General features: G+C 43.2%; 1 protein-coding gene across 3 annotated transcripts in view; it reads left to right on the top strand.

Moving 5' to 3' along the window:
- Nucleotides 1-17,651, top strand: part of LOC138739505 (LHFPL tetraspan subfamily member 6 protein-like) — a 239,317-nt gene that overhangs the window by 7,106 nt on the left and 214,560 nt on the right. For 2 of the 3 annotated variants that reach the window (XM_069891728.1, XM_069891727.1), the window contains exons 2-3: nucleotides 2,845-3,014; nucleotides 9,100-9,620. In XM_069891728.1, the coding sequence (XP_069747829.1) occupies nucleotides 9,233-9,620 (388 nt within the window). In that variant the 5' untranslated portion in view covers nucleotides 2,845-3,014; nucleotides 9,100-9,232. Of the gene's footprint in view, nucleotides 1-2,844; nucleotides 3,015-8,260; nucleotides 8,464-9,099; nucleotides 9,621-17,651 lie in introns of those variants that run through there. The other variant, XM_069891726.1, reaches the window with a different exon arrangement.

Genomic DNA, 17,651 nt, shown 5'->3' with positions numbered 1-17,651 from the left:
AATGGAAGTGGTATGCAGCCAGAGATGGGGTTGGGGTACTTGGAGTACAGACCACCAAGAATCCGATAGGTTTGCAATTAAAATAGAGATGTGGTGTGCTTCTATATTTCCCACTCCCTCTAAATTCACAATGTTTACAGGGAAATTTAACATACAACTATGTGTGTGTGTGTGTGTGTGTGTGTGTGTGTGTGTGTGTGTGTGTGTGTGTGTGTGTGTGTTTGTGTGTGAGAGAGAGAGAATGAATTATGTGCTAATGCAATGGAAATCTGTCAACTGCTGGAGCTGGAGAAGGTTGAGAACTTCAAGTTCTTAGGATGAACACCAACAACCTATCCTGGTCCAACCACGAAGTCACAGCAACAAAGAAAGCACAGCAACTGCCCTACCTCCTCAGAAATCTAAGGAAATTCAGAACATTCCTGAGATTTCTTACCAATTTTTACAAATGCACCACGAAAGGTATCCTGTCCAGATGTATCATAGCTTAGTGCAGGAACTCATCTGCCATCTGCCCAGGACTGCAAGAAACTACAGTGTGAATGCTGCAGTGCTCAAGCCATGAACCTCCTTTCCATTGACCCATCCATACCTCCTGTTGTATTGGGAAAACTGCCAAAACATTAAAGCATCCATCCTACCTGGTCGCTCTCTTCTGCCCCCTTGTCAGGCAGAAGACACATGAGTTTGAAAATACCAACCAGATTCAAGGGCAGTTCCTTTTCCTGCTGTTATCAGCTCTTAAACAGGCCTCAGATTGGTAAAATGTGATGCCCTTGCACTGTTTTAGCTGTACCTTTTCTCTATACCCGATGCCCTTGCACTGTTTTAGCTGTACCTTTTCTCTATACCCTGCACTTTATCTTTGTAGTGCGATACCCTGCATTCTTTGACTTACCAATACACTATGCTATTTTTGAAAAATTATTGCATTACCATCTATATAGGTCGACTTGCCTGAAATAGCATGCCAAAGATTTTCACTGTATGTCATTATACATGGCAATAAGCAATTCAATATGAATAGGAATAACATCCAATAATCCAAAAGATCTGCTGGACTAGCACCACCAAAGGTGTCTGAAATTCAGACGTTAACAATATATTTGTTGCTGTTTGCTGCTTTGCTCAGTGCCATCAACAGGATCCTTCAAAAGAGCAGTCCCAATACTCTTGAAACTATATCGTTAATCTTCACCCATTTGGTCTTTGAGGTGACATCCTCAAAGACACATTTGGATGCATTATCATTATCACCTGACCATCAAAACAAGGCATTTTGAGGCTGCGTACTTAGTCCCCCTTCTTTTCCATGAATATCTGACCACTCCTCACCAAGTTCAGCTCCAATACAATGTATAAATTCACTGATGGCACCATTGTTATTGGCTGAATAATGGGAAACGATGAGTCAGAATACAAGATGGAGACTGGTTGGCTGGCGCCAGAACAACAATCTTGCTCTCATCATCAACAAGAACAAGGAACTATTGTTGATTTTAGGAAGTTAAGGCAGAGGGACCATGCACCAATCTTCATTCACAGAGGTGGAGAGGTTCAGTACCTTCAAATTCTTGGGAGTTCACATATCAGAGAACGTCTTCTGGAGCCATCATATTAATGCAACCAGTGAGAAGGTTCACCAGTGTATGAGTCCGAGTAGATATGGCTATGGTGAAACCACATGTGTATGTAAATACTTTGACCTTGTATGTTTGACCCTCCTCTCACTGGCTGGCTCATGATTCCTCCCCTTTATTCCCCATAAAGGGTGTCATGCCACAACCCTGCCCCCCAGATTGAGCCTGGGTCAGTGTTAGCCAGCAACTCAAGAGATGCTGTCCATCTCTAGCTAATAAAAGTCTTCAGTTTCTGTACTTCAGTCTTTGGGTTAATTGATTGTGCATCAATTTTAATAGCTAGATTTTTGCTTTCTTGGAACATGGACAAGTATCTGAAATTGGATCACCTGGAAATCGACCCAAGAGAACCCGAAGTAACTGACAAATGCACTCTCTGGCATCTCTACTTCAAAATATTCTTTACAGCCTCTACAGACGCGATCGAGGATGACGACAGTAAGTTCCATCTACTACTCTCATATATCAGGCACCGGGTCTACTGGATGGTCCAGGACTGCCATTCAGAGATGCCATGGACATTTTAAAAGACCAGTACAAGGTACAGGTGAATGAGGTCTATGTGTGGTACATAACTCCACTCATGCAGTCAGCGACCTGGCGAGACAATCAATGACTTTGGGCTCTGCAGAAGATTGTAAGGGACTGTAACTGCCAAGCTGTGAGTGCAGAACAGCATGTACAGCTACTGATGAGAGACGCCTGTGTAGCGGGTACCTGCTCTGACTACATGAGGCAATGGCTACTTGAACAAAAACAATTGAGCCTACCTCAAACCATCGAGCTAGCGAATACCCTACAAGGGGCCATCCACAACGCTGAATCGTTCTCCAGCGAGCACAGGGCCACCTTGTGGGGAGCACAGACACTGCCATTTTGGGAGGTGGGATCACAAATTTCCATTCCATCCTGATTTCTGTCACCATCAGCGATCTCCCGACGTATTATTTCTTTGGGCAGGGCAAGCATCCAAGGAAACACTGCCCTAAGAACGCCACCTGCCCCAATTGCCAGAAAAAGGGACACTTTGCAAAGGTAAGTCAAAGCAGCACTGAATGCAAACGGGGACCCCACTTCTGGTGCATGGGAATGCCCAAGCACATGCACTACGAAAACCACCGGCCACTTATGATGCCACTTCCGTCTTCTCCCTCATCACTTCTAGCGATGAGCTCATCTCCACTTTCTCCTTCTTCTCTTCCAGCGAGTTACAATGGGGCTACTTGAGAACCATGGGGGCTGCCATCTCGACCGCTATCTTGTCCGACGACCAGAAGACAATGGAACCCCTTGGACGATGAGCTGACGCTGCCCTCAGTAACCCTGGATCAATGACAACTGCATGCACTCTCCAGGGCCACGATGAGTTTCCAGGTAAATTGCCACCCTACCTCGTGCCTATTTGACAATGGAAGATCTGAGAGCTTCATTTACCATAACACTGTACAGTAATACTCCCTGGAAGTGCAGCTAGCGAAATTCAGTGTTTCCCTAGCCTCATAAGCCAAATTGGCAAAGGTTCATGGGAGCTGCACAGTAATCCTAATGATCCAAGGCACGGAATACACTGACTTTATGCTCCTAGTTCTGCCACAGCTCTGTGCACCCATCATCTTGGGGTTGGACTTTCAATGTAATTTAAAGAGCGTCACTATGGAGAATGACGAGCCCCAACCTCCCTCAAGGTCTTTAACGAACAATTCATGAACTGGATGTTGCCCCCTTCCCAAGTGGTTGACCAGCAGTCCAAAGCCAGATAACTATGCCCGACATATGGCCTCTCCACGTTCCAGATCTCCCCCCACCCCTGTTTGCTAACCTCACCCCTGACTGTAAGTCTGTCACCACTAAAAGTCAGCACTGAGGACAGGATGTTCATTAAGTCCGATTTGAGACACCTCCTCACTGAGGGGGTGATAGAACAAAGTACGAGCTCCGGGAGAGCCCAACTAGTAGCAGTAAAGAGCAGGGAGAAACACCAGATGGTCATTGATTTCTCCCAGACCATCAACAAGTCCATCTCGCCTACCCCTTACCTTGTATCACTGATGTGGTTGATCAGGTCACACAATACAGGGTATTCTCACCCATCAACCTTAAGTTGGCATACTATCCATTTGCCCTGAGGACTGCCAGTACACCACCTTCAAGACGGATGGCCAGCTGTACTATTTCCTTAGAGTCCCTTTTTGGGGTCACAAATGGAATGTCTTCCAAAAGGAGATGGACCAGATCATGGATGAACACAGTTTGCTGGCCACCTTTTCATACCTTGGCAACATTACTATCTGTGGCCATGACAAGCAGGACCATGACAGGAAACTCTAGATATTTCTCCACACCCCGAAGTGCCTTAGTCTGACGTATAACACAGGGAAGTGTGTCTTCAACACATATTGCCTGGCTATACTAGGCTGTATGGTGGAGAATTGAATCATCACCCCGATCCTGACTGCATGTGCCTACTGTTAGAACTTCCCCTCCCTCACTGCCTCAAGGCCCTAAAAAGGTGCCTGGGTTTTTTCTCTTACTATGCCCAATGTGTCCACAGCTATGCAGAGAAGGCCTGTCCCCTCCATTTTCCCCCTGTCGGCAGAAGCCCGCAAAGCATTCAACTGAATCAAAGCTGACAAATCCATCCCATTCCAGGTGCAGAGTGATATATTGAAATTTGCCCGCTGCCACACTCAACCAGGGCCCCAAGATCTGGCATTCCTCCATTGAGAAAGAGGCTCAGGCTATTGTTGAGGCGGTACAGTACTGGAGGCATTGCCTCACTGATAAGCATTTTACCCTGCTGACTGACCAACAGGCAGCTGCCTTTATGTTTAATGACCAGCAACAAGGTAAAGTCAAAAATAATAAAATCCTGAGGTGGAGAATTGAGCTTTCCACCTATAATTATGGCATACTGTGCTGGCTCAGAAAGTTCAACAAGCCTCCTGATGCCCTGTCACGGGGGAAATGTGCCAGTGCGCAAATGGATCAACTGCAGTCACTGCATGACGGCCTCTACCACCCCAGGATCACCCATTCTTTTTTTCATTTCATCAAGGCCCATAACTTCCCCTACTCCATTGGTGAGGTCAGGACGTTGTCCAAAAATTGTCAGGTCTGCACAGAATGCAAACCACGTTGCTACCAGCCCAACCAGTTACACCTACCCTTTGAACACCAAAATATGGACTTCAAAGGGCCCCTACCCTCCACGAATCACAATGTAGTTCTTCACCATCATCAATTCGAGGTTCCCCTTCACCATCCCCTGCCCGGACATGACAGCTACCATCATAAAGGCTCTGAACAACCTGTTCACCATTATCAGATATCCTTGCTACATCCACAGTGAACGGGTTCATCCTTCATGAGCAAAGAGCCGCACCAATTCCTGCTGTCCAAGGGCATCGCCTCTAGCCACACCACCAGCTATAACCCCAAAGGGAACAGCCAGGTGGAGTGGGAGAATGGCACCGTCTGGAAGGCAGTACTACTGGCCTTAATGTCCTAAGGCCTCCCCATCCAGAGGATAGAGGCATATTCGCTGATTATGTTCAAAAGAGAGTTAGATATGACTCTAGTGGGCAAAGGAGTTAAGGGTTATGGGGATAAGGCTGGAAAGGGGTACTGATAGAAGTGATCAGCCATGATCTGTAAAATGGCGGTGCTGGCTCGACAGGCCGAAGGGCCTACTCCAGCTCCTATTGTCTATTGTCATCCCCCACTGGCAAGAGGTCCTCCCAGAGTCCCTCCACGCTATCCGGTCCCTCCTGCATACTGCCACCAATGAGACACCTCATGAGAGGCTCTTTACATTCCCCAGGAGTTCGGCATCAGAATCAACACTACCCACCTGGCTGATGTCCCCTGGGCCAGTACTTCGCCAGAAACACACAAGGACCCAGAAGTTTGACCTACTAGTTGAGAGGGTCCAGCTGCTCCATGCCAACCCACAGTACACCTACGTGGCATTCCCGGATGGAGGCAAGGACACAGTATCCATCCAGGACCTGGCATGTACGGGAGCATCTGCCACCCCCCCCCCCCCCCCTCTTTTCAGCCAACAGTTAGATACCCCTCTCCCAGTGCTCCAGAGCCTCAGATTCCTACTCCACCTCCTCGGCCAAGCGGTATACATGCACCCACCCCCAGCTCAGCCAAACACCCCAGCCGAGCCAACCGAGAAGGAGCAGCTCCAACCGATGGAGGCCACCACACCACCAGAGGTACGTCAGTCACAACGCCAAAGGAGGCTACCTGACAGACTGAAATTATAAGGGTGCCTGATCGCACCACATCCCCACTGGGACTTTTTTTTAAAAAAAAGAGGGGGTAAATATGGTGAAACCACTTGTCTATGTAAATACTTTGACCTTATATGTTTGACCCTGCTGTCACTGGCCTTTATTATTCCCCATAAAGGCTGTCATGCCTGCGTCCGTGTGAGCCAGCAACTCAAGGGATGCTGTCCACCTCTAGCTAAGAAAAGCCTTCAGTCTTTTGGTTAACTGATCGTGTGTCAATGGCATCTTGTTCAATTCTCTATCAAACTTCTACAGGTGTATTGTGCAAAGAATACTGGCCGTTGCATAATGTCCTAGTGTCTAAATTTAGACATACAGCATTTCAACCCATGAGCCTATGCCACCCAATTACACCCAAATGACCTACAACACACATGTCAAACTCTGGCCCGCAGGCCAAATTTGGCCTGCGATATAATTATATTTGGCCCGCAAGATCATATTAAATATATATTAGAGTTGGCCCGCTGGCCGCCGCGCCAGTATAGCGCATGCACACTGAAGGTGAAAATGAAGACGCCGGGGGTGTGGAGGGATCTCAGAGTCCCGTATCCCGGGGATCGGAGTGCCGCACTCAGCCCGCCCGGCTCCCGGACACGCAGATGCGGCTGGAGTTGGGGACCATCCTCGCTGGGTCTGCGCTTCAGCGGCGACGCCAGACCGAACATCTCGTTGGCGATGCCTTCCCCCTCGCTCCATGCGCGGCGGACCCTGCCTCCCGCTCCTTTTGTTGGAGACGATTCCGGCGCCATGAGATCGCAGTTTAATCCCTCTCCAACCATGGGAGGGGGGTGGGAGCAACGTGCTCTTCTCAGCCAATTCCTCCACCGCCCCGGACGCCGGCGTTTCAACGGGGGGTTCGGGTGCCTTCGTCAGGCGACCGACCTGTTGGTCCAAGACAAGGGGAGAGCGTACAAACTCCACACAGACAGCACCTGAACTCGGGTGAACGTGGAGCTGCGACCCCACATTCCACATCAGGACTGTGTAAGATTGGGAGCAGTGAGACGGAAGCTTATTTTGTTCCTGTGATGTAAGCCTTTCTTGGGGTGGTGGGGGGGTCCTTCTCTGACCACTTGCCTAACAATTAACCTAATCAGATGTGGAGTTACCACAATACAACAGTTCTCAACCTCTTTCTTTCCACTCGCGTCCCTGTGCCATTGGTGCTCTGTGATTAGTAAGGGATTGGTCTGTGGGTGGAAAGAAAAAGTTTGAAGACCACTGCTTTCATCATCCCTCATTGACTTGTCATGTGCACGGTTTCAGATCTCCAAAAGAAATGGGCCAATGACAATGAAAGAGTTGATCCAAAACTATTATTAAGCATTTATTTTAATAAGAAAAAGTTTAACGTTACATATGTTGAAAGAAGAGAAAACATGCAGATGTTGTTGAAAATTTTCAATAAATATTTAGTTCGGCCCTCGACTTAGTCCAAGTTTTTAATTTTGGCCCTCGGTGAATTTGAGTTTGACACCCCTGGCCTACAACCTCAAGCATGTTTTTGAATGGTGGGAAGAAACTGGAGCCCACACAGACACAGAAGAACGTACTAATTCCTTACAGACAGTGCGGATTTGAACCCGTCCCGCTAACTGTGATGCCACCCGTGCCACCCCAATGCAGAAGGTGACAAACTTAGTAACTTCTCATCCATTGAAGATATCTGCCTCAAGGAAGACAAGAACATAATGAGGAGCAGGAATTGGCAATCTGGGTGGAACAGCTGTCTGTGAATACAGGTCAGCAGTGTTCTTTTATCTCCCGTCGACTTTGCAGTCTAACCTGTCATCAATAAAGGTAGCCTGTGGGCAGATAATGATGGGTCCATGGTCAGGTGCATCCTGCTGTATAAACAGAACGAACTGTGAGGAAAACACGGTCTCTTAACGTAAATAGATAGGTATCACAACGTTTTCCTCATTCACCAAAGACTAAATAAGCAGGTAAAGGTGAATTCCCAAACATAAAAGAAATCACTCAAGACATAACTGCAAAAACATTCATCCAAGAACAGGAAAGTTTACAAAAATTCAATAAACGTTCAATTCTTTGCACGCGTGTCTAAACCCCTTCACTCCGTGATAAATGCACAAGTGAAAGGTTCAGCCACAGTAATTGTCCGCATTGGCACGATGGAGCGAGTGGCCTCTTTTTCCTCTTTCCAGCTGTTAAGAGAATGGGGATGGAAATACTGTTATTCCTCGGGCTGCACTTTCGTCCTATTTCTTCTCGAAGGGTAACTGTCCGGGAAAGCTGATATCTCATTAAAGATGTGAACGAAACGTGGTTGGGCGGGGTGGAGGCGGAGCTTTCCTCACGGAATTCCCGACACTGGGCTGAGCTGATGGGAACTATTCCTCGCCCTCTCTCAGCCGGGTTCCCTCTTAAACGATTGCGGCGGCAGAGAAGCACTGGACGGGGAACCAGCAAGTTGGGATCCGAGCTGAGCGAAGCTCCCTCATGTAAATGAATGTCTCCCTATTTCAGGCAGGGCTGAAAGTGTCAGCGCGGAAGATGTAAGTAGCAAGTCTGAACTTACTTAATAGAATTAAACTTTGAGGTACAACAATACCCCCCCCCCCCCCCGGCCAGAAGTTTGGGAAACCAGATTTTTTTTTAAAAAAAGGACAGAAAACATAGATCAAATTGGAAAACGCAACGACTGCAGATTGTGAAGGATTCAGACCCGAAATGTTGACCATTTCTACCCTTGGATACTGAGTTCCTCCGGCAGCTCACTGGTTAAGTTGTATGATTTTTTTTTTGTCTGAACTTGTATCCAAAAATGAGGTGGAAGACAAAGCCTGGCATTCGGGGAGTGGGGGTCCATCTTAAATAATCGAGGACTCGAGAGCTGGGGGGGGATGTGTGGCTGCTCTCATAATTTCTCAAGCCTTCTGATGTCGGCAACTTGATTGGAGTTTCCGCCATCGCCCGGTTTAGACCATTCACCGCTGGTTGAGGTTATTGCCAAGCTCCTCTTTGATGACCCAACGCGGGGGAAAGGATGTTGGGGCTTCCCCCCCCCCCCCCCCCCCCTTGTCTTCGCAACAGCCCTGAGCCTGGAGAGAAGTGCCGAAAGAGGTTTTACTTTGAACTCTGATGGTTTCACCAGCGTGCCCGTAACTGGGTTATTGTCTTGCTTCCCACAGGGATCACCAGACGGGGGGAAGACTGGATAAAACTGGCCAACTGCTTTGGAGAAGTTCATCGGAATAACTGAGCTTTGATCCTAAAAAAAAAAGAAAATTCCTTGAGGATTAGCGGGGACAAGTGATCGGGGGGATGTCTTCCAGTCTAACTTGTGCCGGGGTGCTGTGGGCTGCGCTGTCTCTGGTGTGTGCCGCCGCCTCCTGTACCGGCTTCTTTATGCCCTACTGGTTGCTGGGTTCGCAGCTCGACAAGCCGGTCAGTTTCGGCGTCTTCCGCCGCTGCACGTACCCGGTGCGCCAGGAGGACCAGCCGGACTCGGTGGTCATGGTGGAGCAGTGCGGCAGGTATGCCTCCTTCCTGGGGATCCCCAGTCTGGCCTGGAAGATCTGCTCCGTGGTGACCGGCGTGGGCTGCGGGCTGCTCTTGCTCGTGGCGCTCACCGCCGTCATGGGCTGCTGCGTCTCCGAACTGGTCTCTCGGACGGTCGGCAGGGTGGCTGGAGGCATTCAGTTCGTGGGAGGTAAGAGTCGTTCACTTCGCCGCAAGAAAACGGGGTTCATTCATTTCCACCGATTGCTCTTTGTGCTTTCCTCTCGGCTGCAGAAACTTGGGACGTTTGCTGGTATTGTTAAATTCCCCCCCTGATTAAGGTTCATTTGAGAAATCTTGCTCTAAATGTTTCACAAGAAATGAAATGTGGATCAAGCCACTTTGTCTGACTGCTGTTGGACTACAACCAGTCTCTCATCTGCTAAACTGGGTGCCTGTTCAGGTGAAGGCTTAAAAAAAACCCCAATGACGTTATTTCCAAAATTGATGCGCCTTGACCAACAGTTAGCTTTGTCCATCTCATTAAAACAGGATGACCTGATCATTTTATCACTTTGAAGTTCACCTTTACAGTGTACACATTTTCTCTGCCTCATTTTGTCGTTAGATTTCGAAGTTAGTACACAGTTGATGTCCTGAAAATCCAAAAATTTCACTGACAGGTTTTTTAATTAGAATGTTTCTGGAAGATCAAAATGAGCAACTTTCTATTGTTTTAATGGTATTTGTTGTCACCGTTGAAGCAAAGCGTTGTGGAGTGTGAACTCGTGTGGTCAGACTGAGCATGGGTTTGTTGAAAGGTTCTGAGAGCTAATTATGGACCACCAAGTAGACAATTGGAAAGAATCCATGTTGACGGATAGAATGCTGAATTATGTCAGATATGCAGTCTGATTCCCACAGGAAGGTGTAAGCAATTACTATGTTTTTTTTAATGGCATTTGAAACCAACTTCCATAACATTTGATTTAATCTAAATGAAGGACACAAAAGGAAAAATATTGTTAAATGCTAATAAATATGTATATTGAGAGAGATCTGTTGAAGTTATAACAAACTAAAGATTCCTGTGCTGACAGACAAATAGTTAAATAGTAAATGGATTGTCTGATTTTTAAAAAAAATTATTTTTCACACTATGAACCATATTAACCAAAATACACACAAACATTTCCCTCTTGAATATACACAGTGTCATTTTCTCCCCTTTGTCCTCCCTCCTTCCCACCCCCCTCCAAACCCATTAAACGTTCAACATATACAATACATTAAACCCATTAAACAATGTCATCACACAATGAAAATAAACAAGAAAATTGTGTCATCTACTTTTACACATTTCGTCTTCTCATTCTATCATTTTAGGGGGTGGAGGTCTGCGGTAGGCCCCCTCTGTTGTGTTCCATGTACAGTTCCCAAATTTGTTCGAATACTGTGACTTGATTTTTTAAATTGTATGTTATTTTTTCCAATGGAATACATTTATTCATTTCTATGTACCATTGCTGTACTCTCAGGCTCTCTTCTGATTTCCAGGTTGACATTATACAGTTTTTTTGCTACAGCTAAGGCTATCATAATAAATCTTTTTTGTGCTTCATCCAGTTTGAGGCCTAATTCTTTACTCTGTATATTACTTAGAAGAAAGATCTCTGGATCTTTTGGTATGTTGCTTTTTGTGATTTTATTTAATACCTGCTTTAGATCTTCCTTGGATTGTCTGATTGAGTGTGCTTGAGTTCACTTGAAATATATTACTGTAATCATATAGTCATCTGTAATTGGCATAAACACTTATAAGATCAAAGCATGCAACTCAGATTTATCATTGTTATTAGTAATGGGTTAATTTCCAAGTTTATTTGTTGGCCAGACTGTAAAAGATTTGAATACATGTTGACATAACTGTTCAAAATGTCTCTTAAGCTGTAATGAAATGTTATGCTTTGGTGTTGAATGAAAGATTTGATGGACATTAAAGCATGGCAAGGTGACAAAATTAAGTATAATTAGCCTTGCAAGTATTGATAAGATTAGTTCCAACTTTTCAAAAGTAATTTTCATCTTTTCTAGTAAATTAAGAAAGTTTGCAGACACTGTGATTATAGTTAATATACAAAAGTGTAGCAGGTTCCATAGTATCCATAGGGGGCAAAGATATAGTATATAACCAACATTTTAAGCCTGAGCTCTTTGAGTAGTTTCTGCAGCATCCATGGGAGCCAAAGATTTGGGCCTGAGCCCTTTTAGCAGGACTCAGTGTCCATAAGAGGCAACATTTTGGCCCTTTTGTGTATTAACTCATCTTTTCTTGTCCTCTTCAAAAGTTCCTGATTTGAGACCGATCACAATTTAATAAATGTTGCTTTCCCTACCACATTTTACCTTGCTGAATCAGTTTTGGTGTACGACAGATCAATTATTTAAGGAATTGGGATTGAGATTCCTGGTTATTTTTCCATATCTGGTGCAGTAATATCAACATATTTTGTAATTTTTCCAACATCATTTTAGGGAAAATCAACTCGCTCATCTGTGGGTATGAAGTGATATGGTTGCCCACAAAAGTGTCATGGTGTGCTTTCATTAAGTAGACATTCTTTTGAAGCTCAAATATATCAGTAAAAAAAAATATGCATCACGTGAAGATTTTTTGTTCAAAATATCAAAGCAACAACATGTTACAGTGACAATATATAACACAATAATGGCAATTAAAATAACATTCCTGAGCTACTTTCCATAATTTCCTCATAGAAATTTAATTTAATACCAGTTTTAAAAAAAATATAGCAGCTTTGACAAACCATGAATTTTAGTTATGTCCTCTACTAAATTAAATAAATGGCTCTCTTTTTCTGAATCTAGTAAATAAGAGTCTGTTTTTCACCTTTCCCTTGTGTACCTGGAGGCTGTCTGTGGTTGATGTGTAGATATTCCTGTTCCCAGGTAATTTGTTGGGACATAAACCATATTGTTTACTTTGCCACTTTCACTGTACCTATGCTTGAGCTTCTATTTAATTTTGCATTGTTTTAACTCAACAATATTTATTGAGTAGCCTGGCGTGCAGCCAACGGATTATTATTTTATTTTTTTAATTTCCATTTTCTGCATCTGTAAGAAATAAATAACTTATTTTGCAAGATAAAACATCTAAAAAGAATAGTCAGAAAATGTGGCCCATCTTTGAGAAATAAAAGTGTGCATCTTAATCAAAGCAACTGATGAGGCCTTGATAGAGGTCCACAAGATAAGAGGCATATATAGGGTGAACAGCCAGCATCTGTTTCCCAGGGCAGGATCAGCAAACGCCAGAGGACATACTTACAAAGTTAAGGGAGGGAGGTTGAAGGGGGACATCAGGGGTATATTTTTTACACAGTTGTAGGAGTCTGGAATGCCTTGCTGAGGATGGTGGTGGAGGCTGAAACGTTGGCAGGGGGGGGGGTGTTATTTAAGAGACTCTTACACAGACACATGGATAAAAGAAAAATAGAGGGTTATGGTGTAGGGAAGGTTTAGTACAACTTTTTTTTGGGAAGGAATATATGGGTCGGCTAAACATTGAGGGCTGAAGGGCCTGTACTGTGGTGCAGTGTTCTATATGTAAGGGTTTACCTGCATCTCCTTTAAAGAAAGGAAATTGATTTTCTTTTTGTGTATGTAATATGGATGGATTTTGGAATTCCATTTGCAAAGGATTGCAGCCCATATCTGACAATTCCAATTCTATATTGATAAATTGTTCAGGTCCTAAAATAAAGAAAGGTAGCAATGTAAGACTAAATAAAGTACGTTTTCCTTGCACATCGATAACTTATTAACACAATAGAGATCTTGAAACAGGACAGTTCTAAAACAGTGTAAAGTAGCTGACGCATTATGTTTTGTTCTGTCAGTATAACTAGCCACCATGTTGTCAGTTTTGTCAGTAAATGTTTAATTGGGTTAACCATGCGAAGCTGATCTACCTTTTGTATAATTCAGCAGAATATTTGTTTTATTCGTTCTAATTTTATTTTCTGCTGATCACACAAGCAGCATAAAAGAATAAATACAAAAATGAGATTTAGGAGCATATGCTTGAATTATAAAGAAAATGCATGTTAGAATAATATGCAGTGGCCTTCAAGTTGTGAGTTATTACAAATTCTTTCAATAATTTAGTTTGTATTGACTTCTGATATGTATTGTAATACACTTTGTGATGAGACCATTTCCAGCACCTCCTTATTTTTTTTTGCTTGTACCTGGCAAAGGGCCTGGGCCCAAATCATTAGTTTGACTTTACTTACTATGAATGCTGTGTGATCTGCTGAGTTTCTCCAGCACATTGGTGTTTTGTATTAGTAATCCATTGTATTTATTTTGAAACATTGTACTTACAAAATACAGTGTGCAAAATATTATTTATTTTGGATACTTTGCAAATCTTATAAATATGTTGCACAGATTCACTCACTGATAAAACAGGCATCAACCATTGACTTTGATTGGTATTCAAAGTCTCCCAATGGTTGACCTCTAGACTTATTTGGACCTATGAAGCATGACACCTGTACCCAGTCGATGTATACGCCTGATCTGAATTTCCTGCTGACATTAGTTGGAAATCAAAATGCCTTGAATGCATATCATGGGTAATTTAATCCCTTGCAGTTCATGGATTGATTTGATGACCTTCTAGAGAAACCCTGTGGGGAATATCGTATTCAGTTTGCACAATGCGAGAGGGCTGAAGGTATAAGTTGGATTCAAGTCTATTAGATGGTACAATAGGATGATACAGCAGTCTGCAAGTTTCATCTGATCTATTTATAGCCAAATCAGAAACAGTTGTAGCTTTGAGGCACTTACCCAGTTGAAGGGTGCTGAGGAATTCTGCTGTAAAATGGGAAAATATTAAACACATGTCTTTTATTTTTTATGAATTGTATATGTCTTGCTGAGTCCCTATTTATGTTAATTGAATATGCAGAACAATTATTTTAAGAAAGCATTTATTTTATACTGCTGCTTATCATACCACAGAAGGCACACCACTGTTGGTGGCAACGTTAACTGTTTTCCTGAATTGAACTGTTTGTAGAAATCTTTATTCATCTGGAATGAGATTGGAATTTCTGTTTCCAAAGCTGTGTTTGTAGGATGCTTTGTTTTGAATGAAGTTGCTTTGACTGTGCATTTTTTTTTTGCATGGACTATGCCCTATTCTACATCCTGTGATTGAGGATTACAGCAAGTTTTCATTAGGCAACTTCAGTGAGAAGCGCGACATCAGAGCTGATTGTACACCATTTGTGTTAGTTATAGTCATTGTCGGTTGCTGCAATCTACTGAGTTTCAATCAATTTCTTAGTTTATCTGTTGAATTTCTGCTTCTTTGCATATTTGCCTCTATCAGTTTAACTTTCGCTATAAGTTTTGAATGTGTATACGTGTAAACATTTGTTAGCCTGATAGTTTTGTGCTTTGGATTGCTCTTTATAACCAGGAAAAGCTCTCCTGGTCACCACAATTGCATTGATATACAATATTAGAAATCTGGCATGAACATATTGAACTGTCAACAATGCAAGCGAATCAGGTTTTTTTTTTACACCAATGCTTTAGTGTTGGACAAAAATATTAATGTGATAAGATCAAGTGATTTGCTTGACCCTGATTTTCATCCTCTATTTTACTGGAGATCAAACTACTTTGAGAATGGTAACCATGATCTAATTAAACAATGATTCTTGGTTCTAGGGCTGTCTTTACTTGCAAGTGTTCATCCAAGCAGTGGTATCCTTTCTTTAACCTAAATATGAAATCCATTTTAAATATTGGCTATTGAAATCAGCAATGCTGTAGTGTTGGACAAAAATATTAATGTGATAAGATCAAGGGAATATTTAAAGCAATTGACGGAGAGGGGATGGGTTAGGTTTCGTATTGAGGAAGTTCCATTTTATTGTCGTGGACAGAAAGTGCACATCAATCTTTGTCCTGCAGAGTCAAACAAAGAATCGGCAACTTAACCAATGCCATTTTCTTGCCAGAATTTGGTGACAAAGGTCACACATCAGCAGGGTTTTACTGAAGAAACAGGATCCTGAGCATCATACTGTGGAGATTTAAGGCCTAATCTGTTGGATAAAAGTTAAAGTTGAGCTGGCAGTGAAAGCATATGCCTTTGACTTCATTTTCTTATTGTTTTTCCACAAAGTGATGTCCTGTTAACTTAATGGTTCCCTCTGTGGCATCTCCTTTAATTCAAGTTGGCAGACCATGATCTAAAAGCTTGGCAGGGGTCTTTAGATTTGATTGGAGTTGGCTTTCAAATTTTTACCCTTTAATGTTATTTCAGCCTTTGCCACTTGAGTATTTTAACTCCTTCAGGCAATCTCATTTTAAGAACCAGTCAAACAAAGCTGAAGACTATTTCCAACATTTTAAGAAATTCTCCGTATGATGTCATCTTGGGTCGCAAGGATTTATATTTTCTCTCTAACGAGAAACCTTATAAAATATTTTGGCCTTTTGAGATAAATGTTTTTCTTTTAAATCTTCTCGGCCACATTACTCTGGTAAAGGGCTCAGCTGTCGTCCAGTAATGTTCTGATACATGTATTTGCTTGGAGTCTGCCAGGCAGTGAGTGTTTGTCCAAACCTAAATCTTGCACATGCAATCCTGGCCAAGGATTCAAGCCCCCATTGAGGGAAAATTCTGTTGTTGGATGTATTCCACCTTTCAGATACGTTAAGCAAGATATGCCCTCTTGTGTCATAAAAAACTTCCAGGGGTTTGAAAAAAATTGGTAGAGCTCTGCCAGTGTCTGGGTTATTCTTATCTTTGTCAGGTTCAGAATAATCTTGCTATTCACTCACCATTTTTCTGTGTGCAGTGACTACCTAATGCCGCATGTTATGACAATGACTGCATTTCCAAAATACTGAAATTGGGGTATCCTAGTGATATGAAAAGTGTTACATAAAAGTAGATTTATTTTTTGTTGCGTATTGGCCCAAATCAAGAGATTGCATTGCTCTTTACTATTAATACTTTGAATCATGAAGAAGGCTCACCAGTGGCTAAACTTTGTGTGGAGTTTGAGGAGATTTGATATGTCGCCAAAGCCACAAAAACCTCTACAGGTGAACCATGGAGAGCATTCTGTCTGATTGCATCACTGTCTGGTTTGGAGGTGACAATAAAAAAAACACCAGAGGGATGTTAACACACCCTGCGATATCACGGGCACCAGTCTTCACTCCATCGAGGATATCTACAAGAGGCTATGTCTTAAGAAAGCAGCCTCTATCATCAAGGACCCCCACCTCCCAGGCCATGCCCTCTTCACTCTATCATTGGGGGAAAATGGTGCAGGGGCCTGAAGGCGGACACTCAGCGACACAAGGACAGCTTTTTCCCCTCTGCCATCAGATTTCTGAATGAACAGTGAACCACAAACTCGCTTTGTCCTTATTTTCTTTTTCTTGCACTATTTTATTGATTGTGAAATTTGGTTGATAGAAATGTTTGCGCTGTGATGCTGTCACAAAACAGCAAATTTCGTGAAGTGTTCATGACAATAAATTCTGATTCTGAATACCATCAAGCTAGCCACTAAAGGAGCTTTACTGTGTGGATGGTACAGTTGTCAGCTAGAGGAGCTGCTGCCTCACCCCTCCAGACATTCAGGTTTCATCTTTATCCTCAGGTGCTGTCTGTATTGAGTTTGCATGATCTCGCTGTGACCTCATGGGCTTCTTCAGGGTGTTCATTTCCTCCCATATCACAAAGATGGTAGGATACTTAGCCATTGTAAATTTCCCCCAGCTTGTAGATGAGTGGTAGACTCTGCAGATAGCTGCTAAGAGTATCGAGAGGATAAATAAATAAATAGGATTCGTGTAAGATAATTTTAAATGGATGGTTGATGTTGTCTCAGGCTAAAGCATCTGTTGGCTCTCTGGTTACTAATTTTGTGTTCCCCTCTATATAGCACATGCATTTACTTTCAATAAAAGGTGTTGGATATTGATCAAGAAAGCATAATATTTCCCATTCTGAAGCCAATAGTTTCCTAATTTATTATAAGACTGCCAAAGCAAACATTAGTGATTAGCAAAGCCATTGGGCCTGGAGCTTTTTACTCTACTCTGTCATTCACCCTTAGATTCTGCTTTTAGTGAAAGCAATTGAGGCTCACTCATTTCTGAACATTAAAGGAAC

The sequence above is a fragment of the Narcine bancroftii genome, chromosome 7 (genome assembly GCF_036971445.1).
Source record: "Narcine bancroftii isolate sNarBan1 chromosome 7, sNarBan1.hap1, whole genome shotgun sequence".
Lineage (NCBI taxonomy): Eukaryota > Metazoa > Chordata > Chondrichthyes > Torpediniformes > Narcinidae > Narcine > Narcine bancroftii.
Note: the sequence above shows the minus strand (reverse complement) of the source record. Positions and strands in the feature narration are given on the sequence as shown.